Raw genomic sequence first — 14512 nt, 5'->3', positions numbered from 1 at the left:
TTGTAAGAACCCATAAGCATAAAAATCTTAGCAGAATGGAAAGCATAACTAGGTATGGTATAAAACCAAGTTCTGGAAGAGATAAGAGGGGCAAAGAAAGAAGCATCACTCACACAGCATCACTGTTTACTATTTCTTCTTTAATTTTAACATATTCCAGTTGACTCTCCCGATAAATCTTGAGAGAACTCTGTGAAGAAGGAAAGCACAGTTAAAGTATGTCCACACTGAGGGGAAAAAAACCCAGATGGCAGACACCTTACCTGTTCTAATGGAAACAGTGCATAGCCAAAAAAGCATATTCAATGAGAAAACAAGCAAGTTGGAAAGTCAGCTTTATACTCCTTATTTAAAGGCAAAAGCCATAGCAAAAAACCACATAAATCTCTGTATGTCTACCTATCTTTTGAGTATGTGCTTCTAACACCTGTCTGGATAGGAACTCAAAGTTGAAGTCAAGAGCACAACTATTATACACCATATTTATAATCCTGCTTTTCCTGAAAAAGTGCCATCAGGACAACAGCTATTAACACTGGCTTAGGGAAGAGGATTTAAAAACAGTTCTAACATAGAAGACAAACTAAGTACAGTGACAAGACACATTAATATCCTGTTTCATACCATCATGAAAAAAACACAAGAAAGAGGGTGGGGTATTTTTTGCAGAAATAATATATACGAAATACATATATTTAGGAGATTTGAACAGTTAAAAGCTCTTCTGTAGACTAAATCTCAGCCAATCAATGGGAGAGAAATTAGGGATAAACTCTAGAAGCTAATGATGTAAAAGCCCATGTTCAAAATGGTAAGAGAAGCATAACCTATTCTGCATAGACCAACTGAACACCTTCTCAATTGTACAAGTCACATTCAGTAATCTGGTAAAATCAGAACACCAGAGGAATCTGAGTGTTTCTCTTTTGTTCCTAATTGAGGAAACAAAACCCAAATAATCTGATCAAACACCATAGGAACTACAAGAGCCTAAACTTTTCGCCTCTCTGAAACCTGCTGTCGTTTAATCAATTTCACCTAAACCCAGAGCTGCCTGTCCCAGTGAGCTGAAAATTACAACCAAGTTCATTAAAGTCAGCTTCATTAAGAAGAACATTAAATATATACATTTCATTCAACTGAAAAAGTGCAAGTCATTTAAACCTTACAAGCACACCTTTTTCTCTTCCAGCTCTGCCTTCAAGGAACCCAACTCTTCCTGGCACTTTTCCAGAGGCAGAATTTTCTGTAACATCTGCTCCACTTGGCAACGAAGAGCAGAGATCTCTCTGAAACGGGATGTGCAATTAAAAAAGAAGTTGCCAAAACCACAGGCGCTTTCAAATGCAATATTCTGATGATTCAGTCAAGTGTCTGAATACTTTGCTTTCTTCCTATGGAACAAAAGCTGTGAAAGATACCCAAAAGCTTTTAGGAGTCTCAGTACTCTAATTTTTCTATCCAACATCTTACATTTAAAAAAAATTCAAGACCTGATTTAAAACCACTACACTGAGCCTGAAGGTAGATGCAGCACAGGCCACATAGCTGTGCTGCCTACATTAAAGTGCTGGTATTAAGTGTCTCTGCATACACAGCACAGTAAAACAAAAGCAGAGTCCAGCTGTGGTGTCCTTCAGCAGGCAGGATGGAGCCCACAAAAATTATATGCTGCCTCTTCCTCTATAATCAGGTAGAGTAAATAAGGGCTCACAGCCACAACTGTGCTGCCCCAAATAGGCTCATATTTAACCACCATAAAAAGATGAGCTCCAAATCTCCACTTGGTCACTGAAGACTCTGTCCTAATTACAGGGGTCACACCTTGAGTGTTGTGTTCAGTTCTGGGCCCCTCAGTTCAGGAAAGAGATTGAGGGGCTGGAGCAGGTCCAGAGAAAAGCAACAAGGCTGGTGAAGGGACTGGAGCACAAGTCCTGTGGGGAGATGCTGAGGGAGCTGGGGGTGTTTAGCCTGGAGAAGAGGAGGCTCAGAGGTGACCTCATCACTGTCGAGAACTACCTGAAGGGAAGTTCTGGCCAAGTGGGGGTTGGTCTCTTCTCCCAGGCACTCAGCAATAGGACAAGGGAGCACGGGCTCAAGCTCTGCCAGGGGAAATTTAATTTGGAGATCAGAAGAAAATTCTTTCCAGAGAGAGTAATCAGGCATTAGAATGGGCTGCCCAGAGAGGGGGTGGATTCACCATCCCTGGAGATTTTTAAAGTGAGACTGGACGTGGCACTGAGTGCCATGATCTGGTAAAGGGACTGGAGTTGGACCAAGGGTTGGACTTGATGATCTCGGAGGTCTTTTCCAACCCAATTGATTCTATGATTTCTCCCACTGCTTTACCTTTAAACCAGCACAGACTCTTGTGTAACACAGGCCCAGGAAAGGATCCCACACAGGTATTGCAGAAGGACAACACATTTCTCTGCTTATCAAGGGCACCTTTGCTAACCATGGCCTAGGAAGCACAGTGAAAGGACCACACTAAAAGCTCAGCTGAGCCCCAGGGCTGCTGCTATCACAGCATCAGACTCCCAAACCCGCCCATAAGACAGAGAAACAGCATCTTTATTAAACAACATATATTGAACTTACCGTTCAGCAAATTGAAGCTGTAATCTCTTGTTAAGGTAGAAATTAAAAACACTTTATCAAATCTCCGTAAATATATTTTGACTCAATCTCCACTTGCAAAGAAACATCCAATAAAGAGTTCCCTGCACGAAACAAAAGCTCTGCAAGACTTGCACAACTAAGAGTTTGATACAAACATTTCAATGCACTTGAAGTGAATAAGCAGAGCTGCTTCTGTTACATGAAAAAAGAGTAATTCTCAGCAACAGATTTCAAACAGACCATTCTGAACCATGTATTAGACACAGGCAGATCTTAAGAAGACAGTTTTAATTCCAAAGGCCTATTTTCTTCACAAAACCCACCCAGTTTGTTCTTTACCAGAGACATTTCTTAACTTAAGCCTTAAATGAAAAGTCTCAAGTCCTCCTATAAGAAATGTTATACTAATTCTGTAAGAACATTAATAAAAGTAAAGGATATCAGTGCATTTCTGTTGATATTCTGTCAGCAAACGACTGCAAATAAAGAACAAAAAAGGCATTACTCATTTTTGTCCCCTGATTTTCACAATTATGTCTTTCCTTTTGCTTTATAGATAAATACAGGAAGTGTAAGATTGGTTGGCATTTTCTAATTTTAGTCAATATAACCCTTTTCTTTCATTAAGCCATTCAAACCTGCTTTGAAATAGAAAAAACACCCCACTGGCAATTACATGAATTTGTAGCCATTAACTAATTGCAGCTTTAAAAAAAACAACATATTGTTTCAGTAAAGAGTGTAATATACATATTTATATTAAAAGATACACATATAACAGGCTACCAAACTTAAAATCCTTTTCCTAAAAAAGAACAGATAAAATCTCAGAAAAATAGTTCAGAAGACCCTAAAAGGCTTTGATCTTTACATTACTCTCCTGGCAGCCATAAGAGGGTTAGACTCACCCTGATCCAACAGGGACAGCACCAAGGAAAGCTACTCTTTTATTTTTTCCTCAAATGCCATGGTTTTTAAGAATAGATGGAAGAAAGGACAAGAAAAAGAAATAGCATGGCCATTACCCCAGCACAGGGAGCTGCATTACCTTTTCTTGTAACAGGTAAGAGGAATCAAGGAAGGCAAAAAAAGAAAGGCTGAGCTGCAAGTGCCTAAAGAGGGAATCCCCACAAGAATTGTGTGCACTGGCAGAAGGGAGAGGGACACAAAGTTGGGAGGTGAGAAACGGAATCACACCAAGTAAAGGAGCTTGGAAAAAAGGGTCCCAGTTAAGGACACAGTGTATGGTCTCTTAAAGACTTTTTGGAAACCAAAATGCAGGACTGGAATTTAGGTTTGCTCAAGACAGATTGACATGGAGCTGGGAAAGGGTGCAAAAGAAACAAACCATGACAATATATTGGCCACATTATGGAGATACACATAATATATCTTGGTATTTTATTCCATAGAATCATATGTTGATGGTTTCTGAGAAGAATTGGAAGCAATAACATAAAAAAGCAAAATAAAAGAAGCATTTTAGAACCTTACTGCCCTGAAAAATGTTCAGCTTCATTTTTATATTCTCCTATTTAATCCCAACAACATTTCACACCTTAATGATCAGACTAAATTCCGCTTAAAAGGTTCATATAGAGCTGTACTGACTTTAGCTCTCATATTCTTCACAAGAATAAAACAGAAGAATAAATGAACACAAATAAATTAAATTATATAAATAAATAAATGAAATAAATCTCTTCAAAGAGCTGTGTCTGCCTGTAGTGTAATAATACATGCTATTATAGCTACACAAAATAGCCCTGTTCACTTCCCTTACATACAGACGTTTTAGAGTTTAATTTAAGAATTCTTACAGTCTAGATTTAGGATCTGCTTGTGAAGAAGTTACTTTCATTGTAAGAAGCATTTAGGGTGGTGCATCAATATTTTCCTCACATTCTTTTAAGTACTTAAGAGCATTAAACCCCAACCACCCCCACACAAACATGCAGGCAATTGTACTTACTCTCCGTCAATCATTTTTTGCTTCAGTGCAATTAGTGCAGCTACATATTCATTGATATTCTGCAATGAAGAGCCTCAAGTTGGTAAAGAGCTCACATTCCAAAACCCAGTTCTATCTCGTGTAAATAACCCCCACACTGACTGCTAATATTGCACAGAATACAACAGTCTGTCTTCTTTATTTTAGCCCTCCTAGTGAACAAGTTACCAAGTCACCAAAATTCACTTCAATTCACGTACAGAATAAAGGCTGAATATAAAACATGCACACCCAAATGAGGCTTCACTACACAAGCTCTTCAAACGCTGCCTTTGCAGTAGATCCTGTACTAAATACCTGTCACTTCTTCCTTCAAAATCCAATCGAGCTTTGGCAGAACATTAGCAATTAACAGCAACTCGAGTCTATGGATTTCCCACATTCCCAATCCACACTCATTCTAAGTGCGTCTTATTAACTCTCAGCAGGGCCCTCCCTTCATTTAAAGGAGAAACAAACATTGCCCAAAGCGCAATGCTACAAAAACACGCTCTCGCTTCAGAGCCCTCAGGGAAGGAAGCGAATCGTAACAATCCTTTGCCTGCACCGACGCAAAGCCCAAAGGACACGCCTGAGAATTCCTGGGCACATCCCGTTAGGCGCATCCCGTTAGGCGCATCCCGTTAGGCGCATCCCGTTAGGCGCATCCCGTTAACTGCATCCCGCCGGGCGCACCCTGTTAAGCACATCCCATGAAGGCGCATCCCTTTAGGCGTATCCCGTTAGGCACATCCCGCCAGGCACATCCTACCGGGAACTTCCCGTTAAGCGCATCCCGCCAGGCACACCCCGTTAGACGCATCCATTAAGGCGCATCCCACTGGGCACACCCTCTTAGGCGTATCCCGTTAGGCATATCCTACCGGGAACTTCCCGTTAAGGCGCATCCCGCCCGGCACATCCCGCTAAGACGCATCCCGCCGGGCACATCCCGCTAAGACGCATCCCGCCGGGCACATCCCGTTAAGGCGCATCCCGCCGGGAACATCCCGTTAAGGCGCATCCCGCCGGGAACATCCCGTTAAGGCGCATCCCGCCCGGCACATCCCGTTAAGGCGCATCCCGCCGGGAACATCCCGCTAAGACGCATCCCGCCGGGCACATCCCGTTAAGGCGCATCCCGCCGGGCACATCCCGCTAAGGCGCATCCCGCCGGGCACATCCCGTTAAGGCGCATCCCGCCGGGCACGCCGCAGGGACGGGAGCTGCTTTCCCACATTCCGCCCGGTTAAAGCTGCCGCTACTTCCGCACCGCCCGTCCCCCCGCGGCCGCGTCCCCACGCCCCCTGGGCACACCGCACCCCGTCCCCCCGCCCCCGGTACCTGCCGCAGGAGGCCGCAGGACGCGCAGGGCCCGGCGGGGGCCGCGGTCCCGCCCGGTGGCGGCGGAGCCTCCCCGGGCATCATCGTGCCCGCCCGCGGGGCCCCGCCGAGGACCCGGCCCGCCCCCGCCTCCTCCGGGGTGACGCCCATCGCTGCCTGACTCGCGGCGGCCGAAAAGGCAGCAAAAGGTGGTCCCCGCGAAACCGAGCGCGGAAAGCAGCCGGTGAACAGCGATCTGGCCGCTGAAAGGCACCCGCAGCTGCTGCGCCCTTCGCCATGGCGTTGTTTTATCTTCCTTTAGGCGCGGGCACTGCTGCGGGCGCCGCTGCACGCCGCGCATGCGCAGAATGGGGCAGCGCCTCTCGCTGGGCGCGGGGGCGGGGCCTGCGTGGGGCGGGGCCAGGAACGGGGATGGGAATGGGAGTTGGAACGGGACATGGAACTGGGAGCAGGACCAGGGCTTGAAACTTGGAACGACTGGGACTTGGAACTGGGAGCGGGAACGGGACTGAGACCGGGTGGGGAACTGGGTCCAGGACCGAGAGCAGAACCGGGACAGGGACTCGGAACTGGGAGCGGGAGCGGGACTGGGACTGGGACTGGGAATGAGACCGACACTTGGGACTTGGAACGAGACTGAGACTGGAAGCGGGATGGGGCTGGGACCGGAATCGGGACTGAGGCTGGAACTGGAACTGGGAGTAGGACTGGGGGCGGGATGGAATTGGGAGCGAGACGGGACTGGGACTGGGACTGGGAGCGGCACCGGGACTGGCGGCGGGACGGGACTGGGAGCAGGATGGGACTGGGAGCGGGACGGGATGGAGAGCGGACTGGGTCTGGGAGAGGGAGCGGGATAGGACTGGGAGCGGGATAGGACTGGGAGCGGGATGGGACTGGGAGCGGGACAGGCACAGCTGCTCAGTGCCAGGTGGGGCCGGGCCGGGCTCCGCTGGCGCCGGGATCGTCGAACACCGGCCCTGGTGACCCGCGACAAGGCTGAGGCGAACAGATCTCGCCACCCTCTCTCTGCCTCGCTGCTGGAGAACCGGAGCAGCGGCACACACGGACGTCCTTGGCTCTTGCTATTCCCTGACACACACACACCGTCCTTAAAAAGGGAGCGTACCGGTTCAGCTCACTCAGCATCTCGTGGGATCATGATACTCATGGCAAGAGGTCATAGAATCAATTGGGTTGGAAAAGACCTCCAAGATCATCAAGTCCAACCCTTGGTCCAACTGCAGTCCATTTACCAGATCATGGCACTCAGTGCCATGGCCAATCTCAGTTTAAAAACCTCCAGGGATGGTGAATCCAGCCCCTCTCTGGGCAGGCCATTCCAATGCTTTTCATGTCATTCAAGCATTTGTAAAGAGGCTTTAAGGGTAATATTTAGCATCACTTACCAGGCTGCCTGCATGTACCACTTACACAGCATCTTTCTATAGTGAGTGAGCTAGGGTAAGACTTTACAGATTCATAGAGTGGTTTGGGTTGAAAGGGAACTTAAAGCCCATCTAGTTCCAACCCACCTGCCATAAGCAGAGACACCTGCCACTGGAACAAGTTGCTCATGTGTTTCAGGCCATGCTTTCGATCCCTTAGAGGCACAGAAGTTCCAGCAGTAGCTGCTGACTGTGTTGTGCACCCTGTATTATGGTGAGGTGTGGTTCCATCATGTTATTTCCATAATGATCATTTGGTATCTTGTACACAGGACAGATGGTTGCAAACAGTGTGAATTGGTTTGTGATTTTTTTCTATTCAGCACATGGTGTTAGACTTCATTTACTGATTGCTCTTTGCAACATTGCTGATGCTCACATTTTTAGTCTACCTGAAACTTTCTCTGGCTCATGGTTATCCAATTGCTTGTTCACTATTGTCTTCCTTGTAGTTTTTATGTATTCCTCAGAGGAATAAATAGTCATCTCTAGATCTGCAGACCGTGTTAAATTTTCATCTGATGAACAATAATATGTACAACTGTGTGGTTATCTGGACTTTGGTGAAGACATTGAAACTTGGAACTCCTCTATAAGTGCTCTGATGAAACAGAGTATTTCAGCCTTTCTCAGTCTTTCTACTTGGAGAGCTTTACAACAATAGAATAAAATACCCATTAGAGCAGCAGTGCAGTTTAAGTGCCAGTATCACTGGAATGAATTTACCCTCCAGGGTGAGTAAATTTCCCATGTGAAATGACCTTGAAAGAGAATGGAGCTGAGCACTACTCATTTTAGCTTTGAGAATTTGGGGCTGTGGTCAGGCCAGGTAACAAGGCACTTGATTAGGTGAGTTATTTAAGGGCAGGGCTATGCAGAAATAAATCCCACTATATCTGAAAGAATTTAATAGATGTTTTTAGAAGAGTTCGGTGTTTCTTTTGACTATTCATGCTTAAGTGAAAATGTTATCAAAATTTTGGTTTAGCATTGAAGATGTCCAAATTTTCTAGTTGTTTTGACATCACAGAATCATTAGTTTGGAAAAGACCTTCAAGATCATCAAGTCAAATTTTTGACCAACTTCTACCTTGTCAACTAGACCGTAGCACTAAGTGCCACATCCGGTTGTTTCTTGAACACCTCCAGGAATGGTGACTACACCACCTTTGTGGGCAGCCCAATCCAATGCTTTCCATGAAGAAATTCTTCCTATGTACAACCTGAACCTCCCCTGGTGCCGTTCAAGCCTCTGTGCTCTTGTCCTGTCATTAGTTGCCTGAGAGAAGAGGCCCATCCCTACCTGGCTACAACCTCCTTTGTAGCTGTAGAGAATTATAAGGTCCCCGCTGAGCCTCCTTTTCTCCAGGCCAAACACCCCCAGCTCCCTCAGCCACTGCTCATAACACTTGTGCTCTAAACCCTTCAACAGCGTTGTTGCTCTTTTCTGGACACACTCCAGTACCTCAATGTCCTTCTTGAATTGTGGGGCCCAGAACTGGACACAGTACTCAAGGTGCTGAGAACAGGGAGGCAATCACTTCCTTGGTCTTACTGGCCACACTATTCCTGACTTGGATGCCACTGGCCTTCTTGGCCACCTGGGCACACTGCTGGTGTATGTTCAACTGGCTGTTGAGCAGCACTCCCACATCCTTTTCTCCTGGGCAGCTTTCCAGGCACTCCTCCTCCAGCCTGTGTGGAGCTGCATGGAGTTGTTGTGACCCAAGTGCAGGACCTGGCACTTTGCCTTATTGAACCTCATAAAATTGACCTCAGCCCATCAATCCAACCTGTCATGCTCCTGCTCAACTTAGTGTTGAGTATTTACTGAGAGTACATTCAATCCCCTTGTCCAGATCATCAGTAAGGATATTAAACAGGACTGGGCCCAACACTGATCCCTGGGGACACCACTAGTGACCAGCTGCCAACTGGATGCAGCTCCGTTCCCCATCACTCTCTGGGCCCGGCCAGCCAGCCAGTTCTTAACCTGTCCAAGCCATGGCCTGCCAGCTTTTCCAGGAGAATGCTGTGGCAGACAGTATCAAAGGTCTTACTGGCATCCAGGTAGACACATCCACAGCCTCTCCCTCATCCAGTAGAAGGGTCACCTCGTCATAAAAGGAGATGAGGTCGGTCAAGCAGGACCTGCCTTTCCTAAACCCATGCTGGCTGGGCCTGATCCCCTGGTTGTCCTGTACATGTTGTGTGATTCCACTCAAGACAATCTGTTCCATAACCTTCGTGGGACCGGAGGTCAGGCTGACAGGCCTGTAGTTCCCTGGATCCTCCTTCTGACATTTATTGAAGATGGGCATCACATTGGCCATTTGCAACCTCCCCAGTTAGCCAGGGCTGATTATAGATGATGGAGAATGGTTTGTTGAGCTCTTCAGCCAGCTCTGGATCTAAAAGAGAAAGGTTATAAATCTGGAATTTAAAAAGCCTGTGAATTCAGCAGTAGACTTACACAAGCTTAACATTCGTGTGCTGTGAAGTCTGAGCCACAGAGACTTTTGTCTCTTTTGTTGATAAAAAAGAAAATTGGCCATTTGTTTAGTTGTGAATCTCCTCATTGTTGAATGGGGCCATTTTAAAAGAATTAAATTATGACAGCAGAGTTATTGTGTTTATTTAGCAGCACATAAACATGATTTCTGTTGCTTATAGCAATAACATAGACTGTCCTTCCTGGTTTTCATGAACAAAGAACAGAAAGAATCGGGTTCTGATGTTCCCAAAGAAGTTATGTTTAAAAAAACACTGTGTTCAGAATTAAAACTGTTGACATTTTGGTCTGTGTTTTTGCCAATGTCACCTGTGAAAAGATTTATCCTTTCCCTGCCAAGTTCTAGGGAAAAATAGCTGATAGAGTGAAGGCTTTGTCCTTGAAGACAGACTTTGCATAAACTGAAGTGAGGCCACACCTTGAGTATTGTGTTCAGTTCTGGGCCTCTCAGTTCAGGAAAGATCTTGAGGGGCTGGAGCAGCTCCAGAGAAAAGCAACAAGGCTGGTGAAAGGACTTGAACACAAGTCCTATAAGGAAAGGCTGAGGGAGGTGGGGTTGTTTAACCTGGAGAAGAGAAGGCTCAGGGAAGACCTTATCATTCTCTACAACTCCCTGAAAGGAGGTTGTAGCCAGGTGGGGATTGGTCTCTTTTCTCAGGCAACCAACAGTAGGACAAGGGGGCACAGGCTTAAGCTGTGCCAGGGGAGGTTTAGATTGGATATCAGGAAGAAGTTCTTTCCAGAGAGAGTGGTCAGGCATTGGAATGGCCTGCCCAGAGAGGGGGTGGATTCTCCAACCCTGGAGGTTTTAAGGTGAGACTGGACATGGCACTGAGTGCCATGATCTAGATATCAAAGTGAGGTTGGATTAAGGGTTGAACTTGATGATCTTAGAGGTCTCTTCCAACCCAACTGATTCTATGATTCTATGATGATTCTAAGTTACTTGAGTCTCTCCTATTGGTTGACAGCCTTGGAGGAGAGCGGCAGGGGGGAGAGCAAGGAGAAAGAGAGAGGGAGAGCAGCAGGGTCTGTGACCTCTTCCTGGGGGGTGGTGGCCTCACCTCCCCAGTCAGACTTCTCTAGCAGGCTCAAAAAAAATGGTGAGAGGTCTTGTGCTCTTGGTGTTGGTGATTCTTTTCCCAAAAAGACAGCAGGAGCCCTTGCTGTCTGCCAATGCTTAGAAGATGTAGCCCCTGCCTTCGGGGGAGTGTTCTAAGACAACCTTATGTAACTCTTTGGTGACTGGGGTGCTTACACGTTTGGGCTTGTTGCTTTAGTATTCCTCCTTCTCTCTCCTTTCTCTTTGGGTTCTTGCTATTCAGTCACTCCTGTTAATAAAGATACTGTTTTCTGAACTCTCTACAGTGCTCAGCCTCACTTTTCCAGCAACTGTAGAATCCACCCTGTTACAGCCACTCAGGTGGTCATTAATAGCACAAAAGTATCATCCTTTCACCACCAGGAAATGAAGGCAATATTGATGATAGGTGCAGTTAGAGAGACTCTGCAGAGGAAATGAAAATGACTAACCATCTTCACAGCTTGTCAAGGTGACAGCATCATGGTCCCTGATACTCTTAGCTTTATAGCAGTAAAGTTCATTAACTCTAGTAAGTGGGAAAGAAACCTAACATGTTTAGATTGGATTCAGCAAAAAAGGGTTATCAAGCACTGGAACAGGCTGCCCAGGGAAGTGCTTGAGTCACCATCCCTGGAGGTATTTAAAAGGCATGTAGATGTGCCACTTAGGAATATGGTTTAGTGGTGGACTTGGAAGTGCTAGGTTAGTAGTTGAACATAATGATCCTAAAGGTCTTTTTCAACCTAAATGATTCTACAATTCTATTATTTTAATATCACTCCATGGAGATGTGCTGCTTAATCATATGCAAAGCACCCTGGCATGCAGTAATGTTAAGGAAGCAACTCATTTCAAACAGACTTGAAACAGCTGTTTTATTTAGACATTAGCAGGCAAGCATATTGTTATTTTATTATTATAAATAGTACTACATCACCAGTGAAAAAATGGTTTGCAAGGGACCTCTGGAGGTCTGTAGTCCAACCTGCTCAAAGTGGATTTAACTAGATCAGGTCACACAAGGTCCCGTCCAGTTGATTTTTTTAAATCTCAGAGGCTGTAGATCCTACAGTCTCTCTGGCCAACTTGCTTAACTGTTCTAAGAGTGAAGAATCATTTTATCCTCCCAAGTCAGAATTTCTGTTGCTTCAGTTTGAGTCTGTTTGTTCTTGTCCAGCACCTCAGAGAAGAGCTTTGCTCATTTTTCTCTATAAACCCCCTTAGATAGTTGAAGATAGCAATCAGATTCAGTTTTCTCTTCTCTTGGCTGCATAAACCCAGATAGATCAGCCTGTCCCTGTATAGATTATGCAATCCTTAGTGGCCCATTCCTCCCACTTGTCAAGGCCAGTGTGAATGACAGACCTCCCTTTCATATGCTCCCTGCAATTTTGTGTCATGTCAACTTGCTTGGGGTCCTTCCATTCCCTTTTCCAGGTCACTGATGATGATGTTTAACAGTGTCAGCCTCAGGGCTGACCCTTAAGAAATTCTATTTAACTGGTCTTCTAGCTGGATGATTACTTGAAGTTAGTCATAGAGGAGTTGTTTGCCTTTGGCTCTCTGGTATAACCGAACCTCTTCTTATTCTACTTCTCTCTCTATTGGGGTCACCCTTTCTTGGGGTAATGTAGATTAGGTTAGCAGCGGTCAGGAGGCAGAGACAACTCAGGCTGCAGTGTGAACAGAAGGCTCACCGAAGACAAAGGACTTTATTTTTAGTGACAGCTTCACTTCTATCTACTCCTGTATATAACATGCCAGTACACTATTGGTCAGTAGTTCACCTCACATACATGGAAAGATTCTGCTGGTTACAAGGCAACCACATTCTACAGCTGGCTCTCTGGTCCTTAAGGATGCATTTATCAATTACCTCAGACCTTAGGAGATACACACACACACTGTCACCCCCACATCTCTCTTCCTCTATCTCCTTCACTCTCTATACCTCTCTATACAGAATTATGAGTTTCTGTTACATAAATTGACAGTAAAGGAATTTCACACAGATATGCTAATATTTGCTCTTCTCTATTTTCACCTTTATCAGGTTTTTCCTCTAGTGTAAGACATATCTAGACACACCAGTTGAACTTTTCTGCTGGGTTATCACTTCACAGTATTAAGAGTCCTGAGAATAAACATACAAGAGTTTTTTTCAGGAGAGTGTACTCCAGGATGCAAAAAACTCCTGTTTCCTGTAGTCTAAAGGACATTGTGTAGGAATCTGGGTGAGTCAACTTCTAGTCCAGGAAGAAAATGGTATGTCATATTCTTATCTCCCTTCTCAAGCTTTCTCCTTCTTTACAGTATTTTCTGAGTGCTCTGTGCATATTTCTTCAATACTGTAATACCTCTTTTTTAGATCTTCTTTTCTTTTCCTCTCTGATTTGTCAGATATTGGAAAGCAGCTCTGTTGCCACAGGCTACTCATCAATTCAGAGGCATACTTTCTTCTGATTATGAAAATAACTCAGAGAGGGACTTTGGTTCTTCGTGCTGTTACCATGACATCGAAGACTTTTTCTGTATCATTTCTGAAATATCATTTTTAGCACTTCTTCTCAGTATTGGGATAACATCCAGGTGCTAAATGATCTGGCATGGTCCTCCTATATTGTTTCACTGCATGCAGTGAATTCTTTTACTTCCTTGCCTCCAAGAATCATAAGTGGTAGAGGAAGGAGAGCGTACTGGTTAAAAAGACCTATTTAAAATCCTTCATGATTAAACTTTAAGATCTTTCCTTTAAAAAAAAAGTTTAATCTTGTGTAGTAAATTGTGTGACACAACACTGGTAGAATCCTCTTCTATTCTTTTTCCTGAAATTACATAAAGTAGGAAAAGTTGACTAGAAATCACAGGTATGGGACTATTCAGTGCTAGATCCACTACATGTCAGCTGTACATGTGACAGATGCAATGGAGCAAGTGCCTTTTGCCCTGGTTAGAAGTGTAGTTAACTGAAAAATACATGCATGGCAAGCCAAGTATGTTGGGTTTTGCATGGACATTGGAGATGCTTTGTGTTCATACTGGGCATCTCAGCAGCACCTAATACTGCTCATCGAGATTTTCCAGGCAGGACTATGGATGCTCAGAAACTTTGTAGCAAGATACAGTTTATAGCTAAATTCTTCCCTGCTTTGGTTCACTGCAACCACCTGCTGTGAAGGGGCTTCAGTCCCAGCAGTCAAAGCCTCTGGTGCTGAGAGTCTGACTCCCAGAGAGCCTTGTGAATGGTCAGCCTAGGAAGTTTCCTTTACACAAACCAGCTTTCAGCACCTCCTTAGGCCTGTGGGGGACCTGCCTCTTTCTTCTCCTATGACAGCAGGGCTGCTGCTTGCTGAAGGCTTCAAACCCAAGTGCAAGTTCTTTGGAACCCCGTGGGACTGGTCCACTGTCAGCAATGTGTAGAGGGGAACAATTGCTGTAGGCCACCTCTTTAGGTCTGGGTAAAAAGGCTGTGTGAGGACTTCAGAACTTGTCTTCCATAAGTAGGAAGAACA

The 14512-nt window shown here is 45.2% G+C and overlaps 1 protein-coding gene across 2 annotated transcripts in view; it reads right to left on the bottom strand.

The window, feature by feature from the left end:
- Nucleotides 1–6049, bottom strand: part of ICE1 (interactor of little elongation complex ELL subunit 1) — a 35438-nt gene extending 29389 nt beyond the window's left edge. The window contains exons 1-6 of one of the 2 annotated variants that reach the window (XM_071553416.1): nt 5957–6049; nt 4595–4653; nt 3064–3098; nt 2602–2620; nt 1178–1289; nt 114–190 (exon numbers count right to left, since the gene is read on the bottom strand). In XM_071553416.1, coding sequence (XP_071409517.1) covers nt 114–190; nt 1178–1289; nt 2602–2620; nt 3064–3098; nt 4595–4653; nt 5957–6040 — 386 coding nt within the window. In that variant the 5' untranslated portion in view covers nt 6041–6049. The remainder of the gene's footprint in view (nt 1–113; nt 191–1177; nt 1290–2601; nt 2621–3063; nt 3099–4594; nt 4654–5956) is intronic. The other variant, XM_071553417.1, reaches the window with a different exon arrangement.
- Between the last annotated feature and the right edge of the window lie 8463 nt (nt 6050–14512).

Source organism: Pithys albifrons, chromosome 4 (assembly GCF_047495875.1).
Source record: "Pithys albifrons albifrons isolate INPA30051 chromosome 4, PitAlb_v1, whole genome shotgun sequence".
NCBI classification, from domain to species: domain Eukaryota; kingdom Metazoa; phylum Chordata; class Aves; order Passeriformes; family Thamnophilidae; genus Pithys; species Pithys albifrons.
Note: the sequence above shows the minus strand (reverse complement) of the source record. Positions and strands in the feature narration are given on the sequence as shown.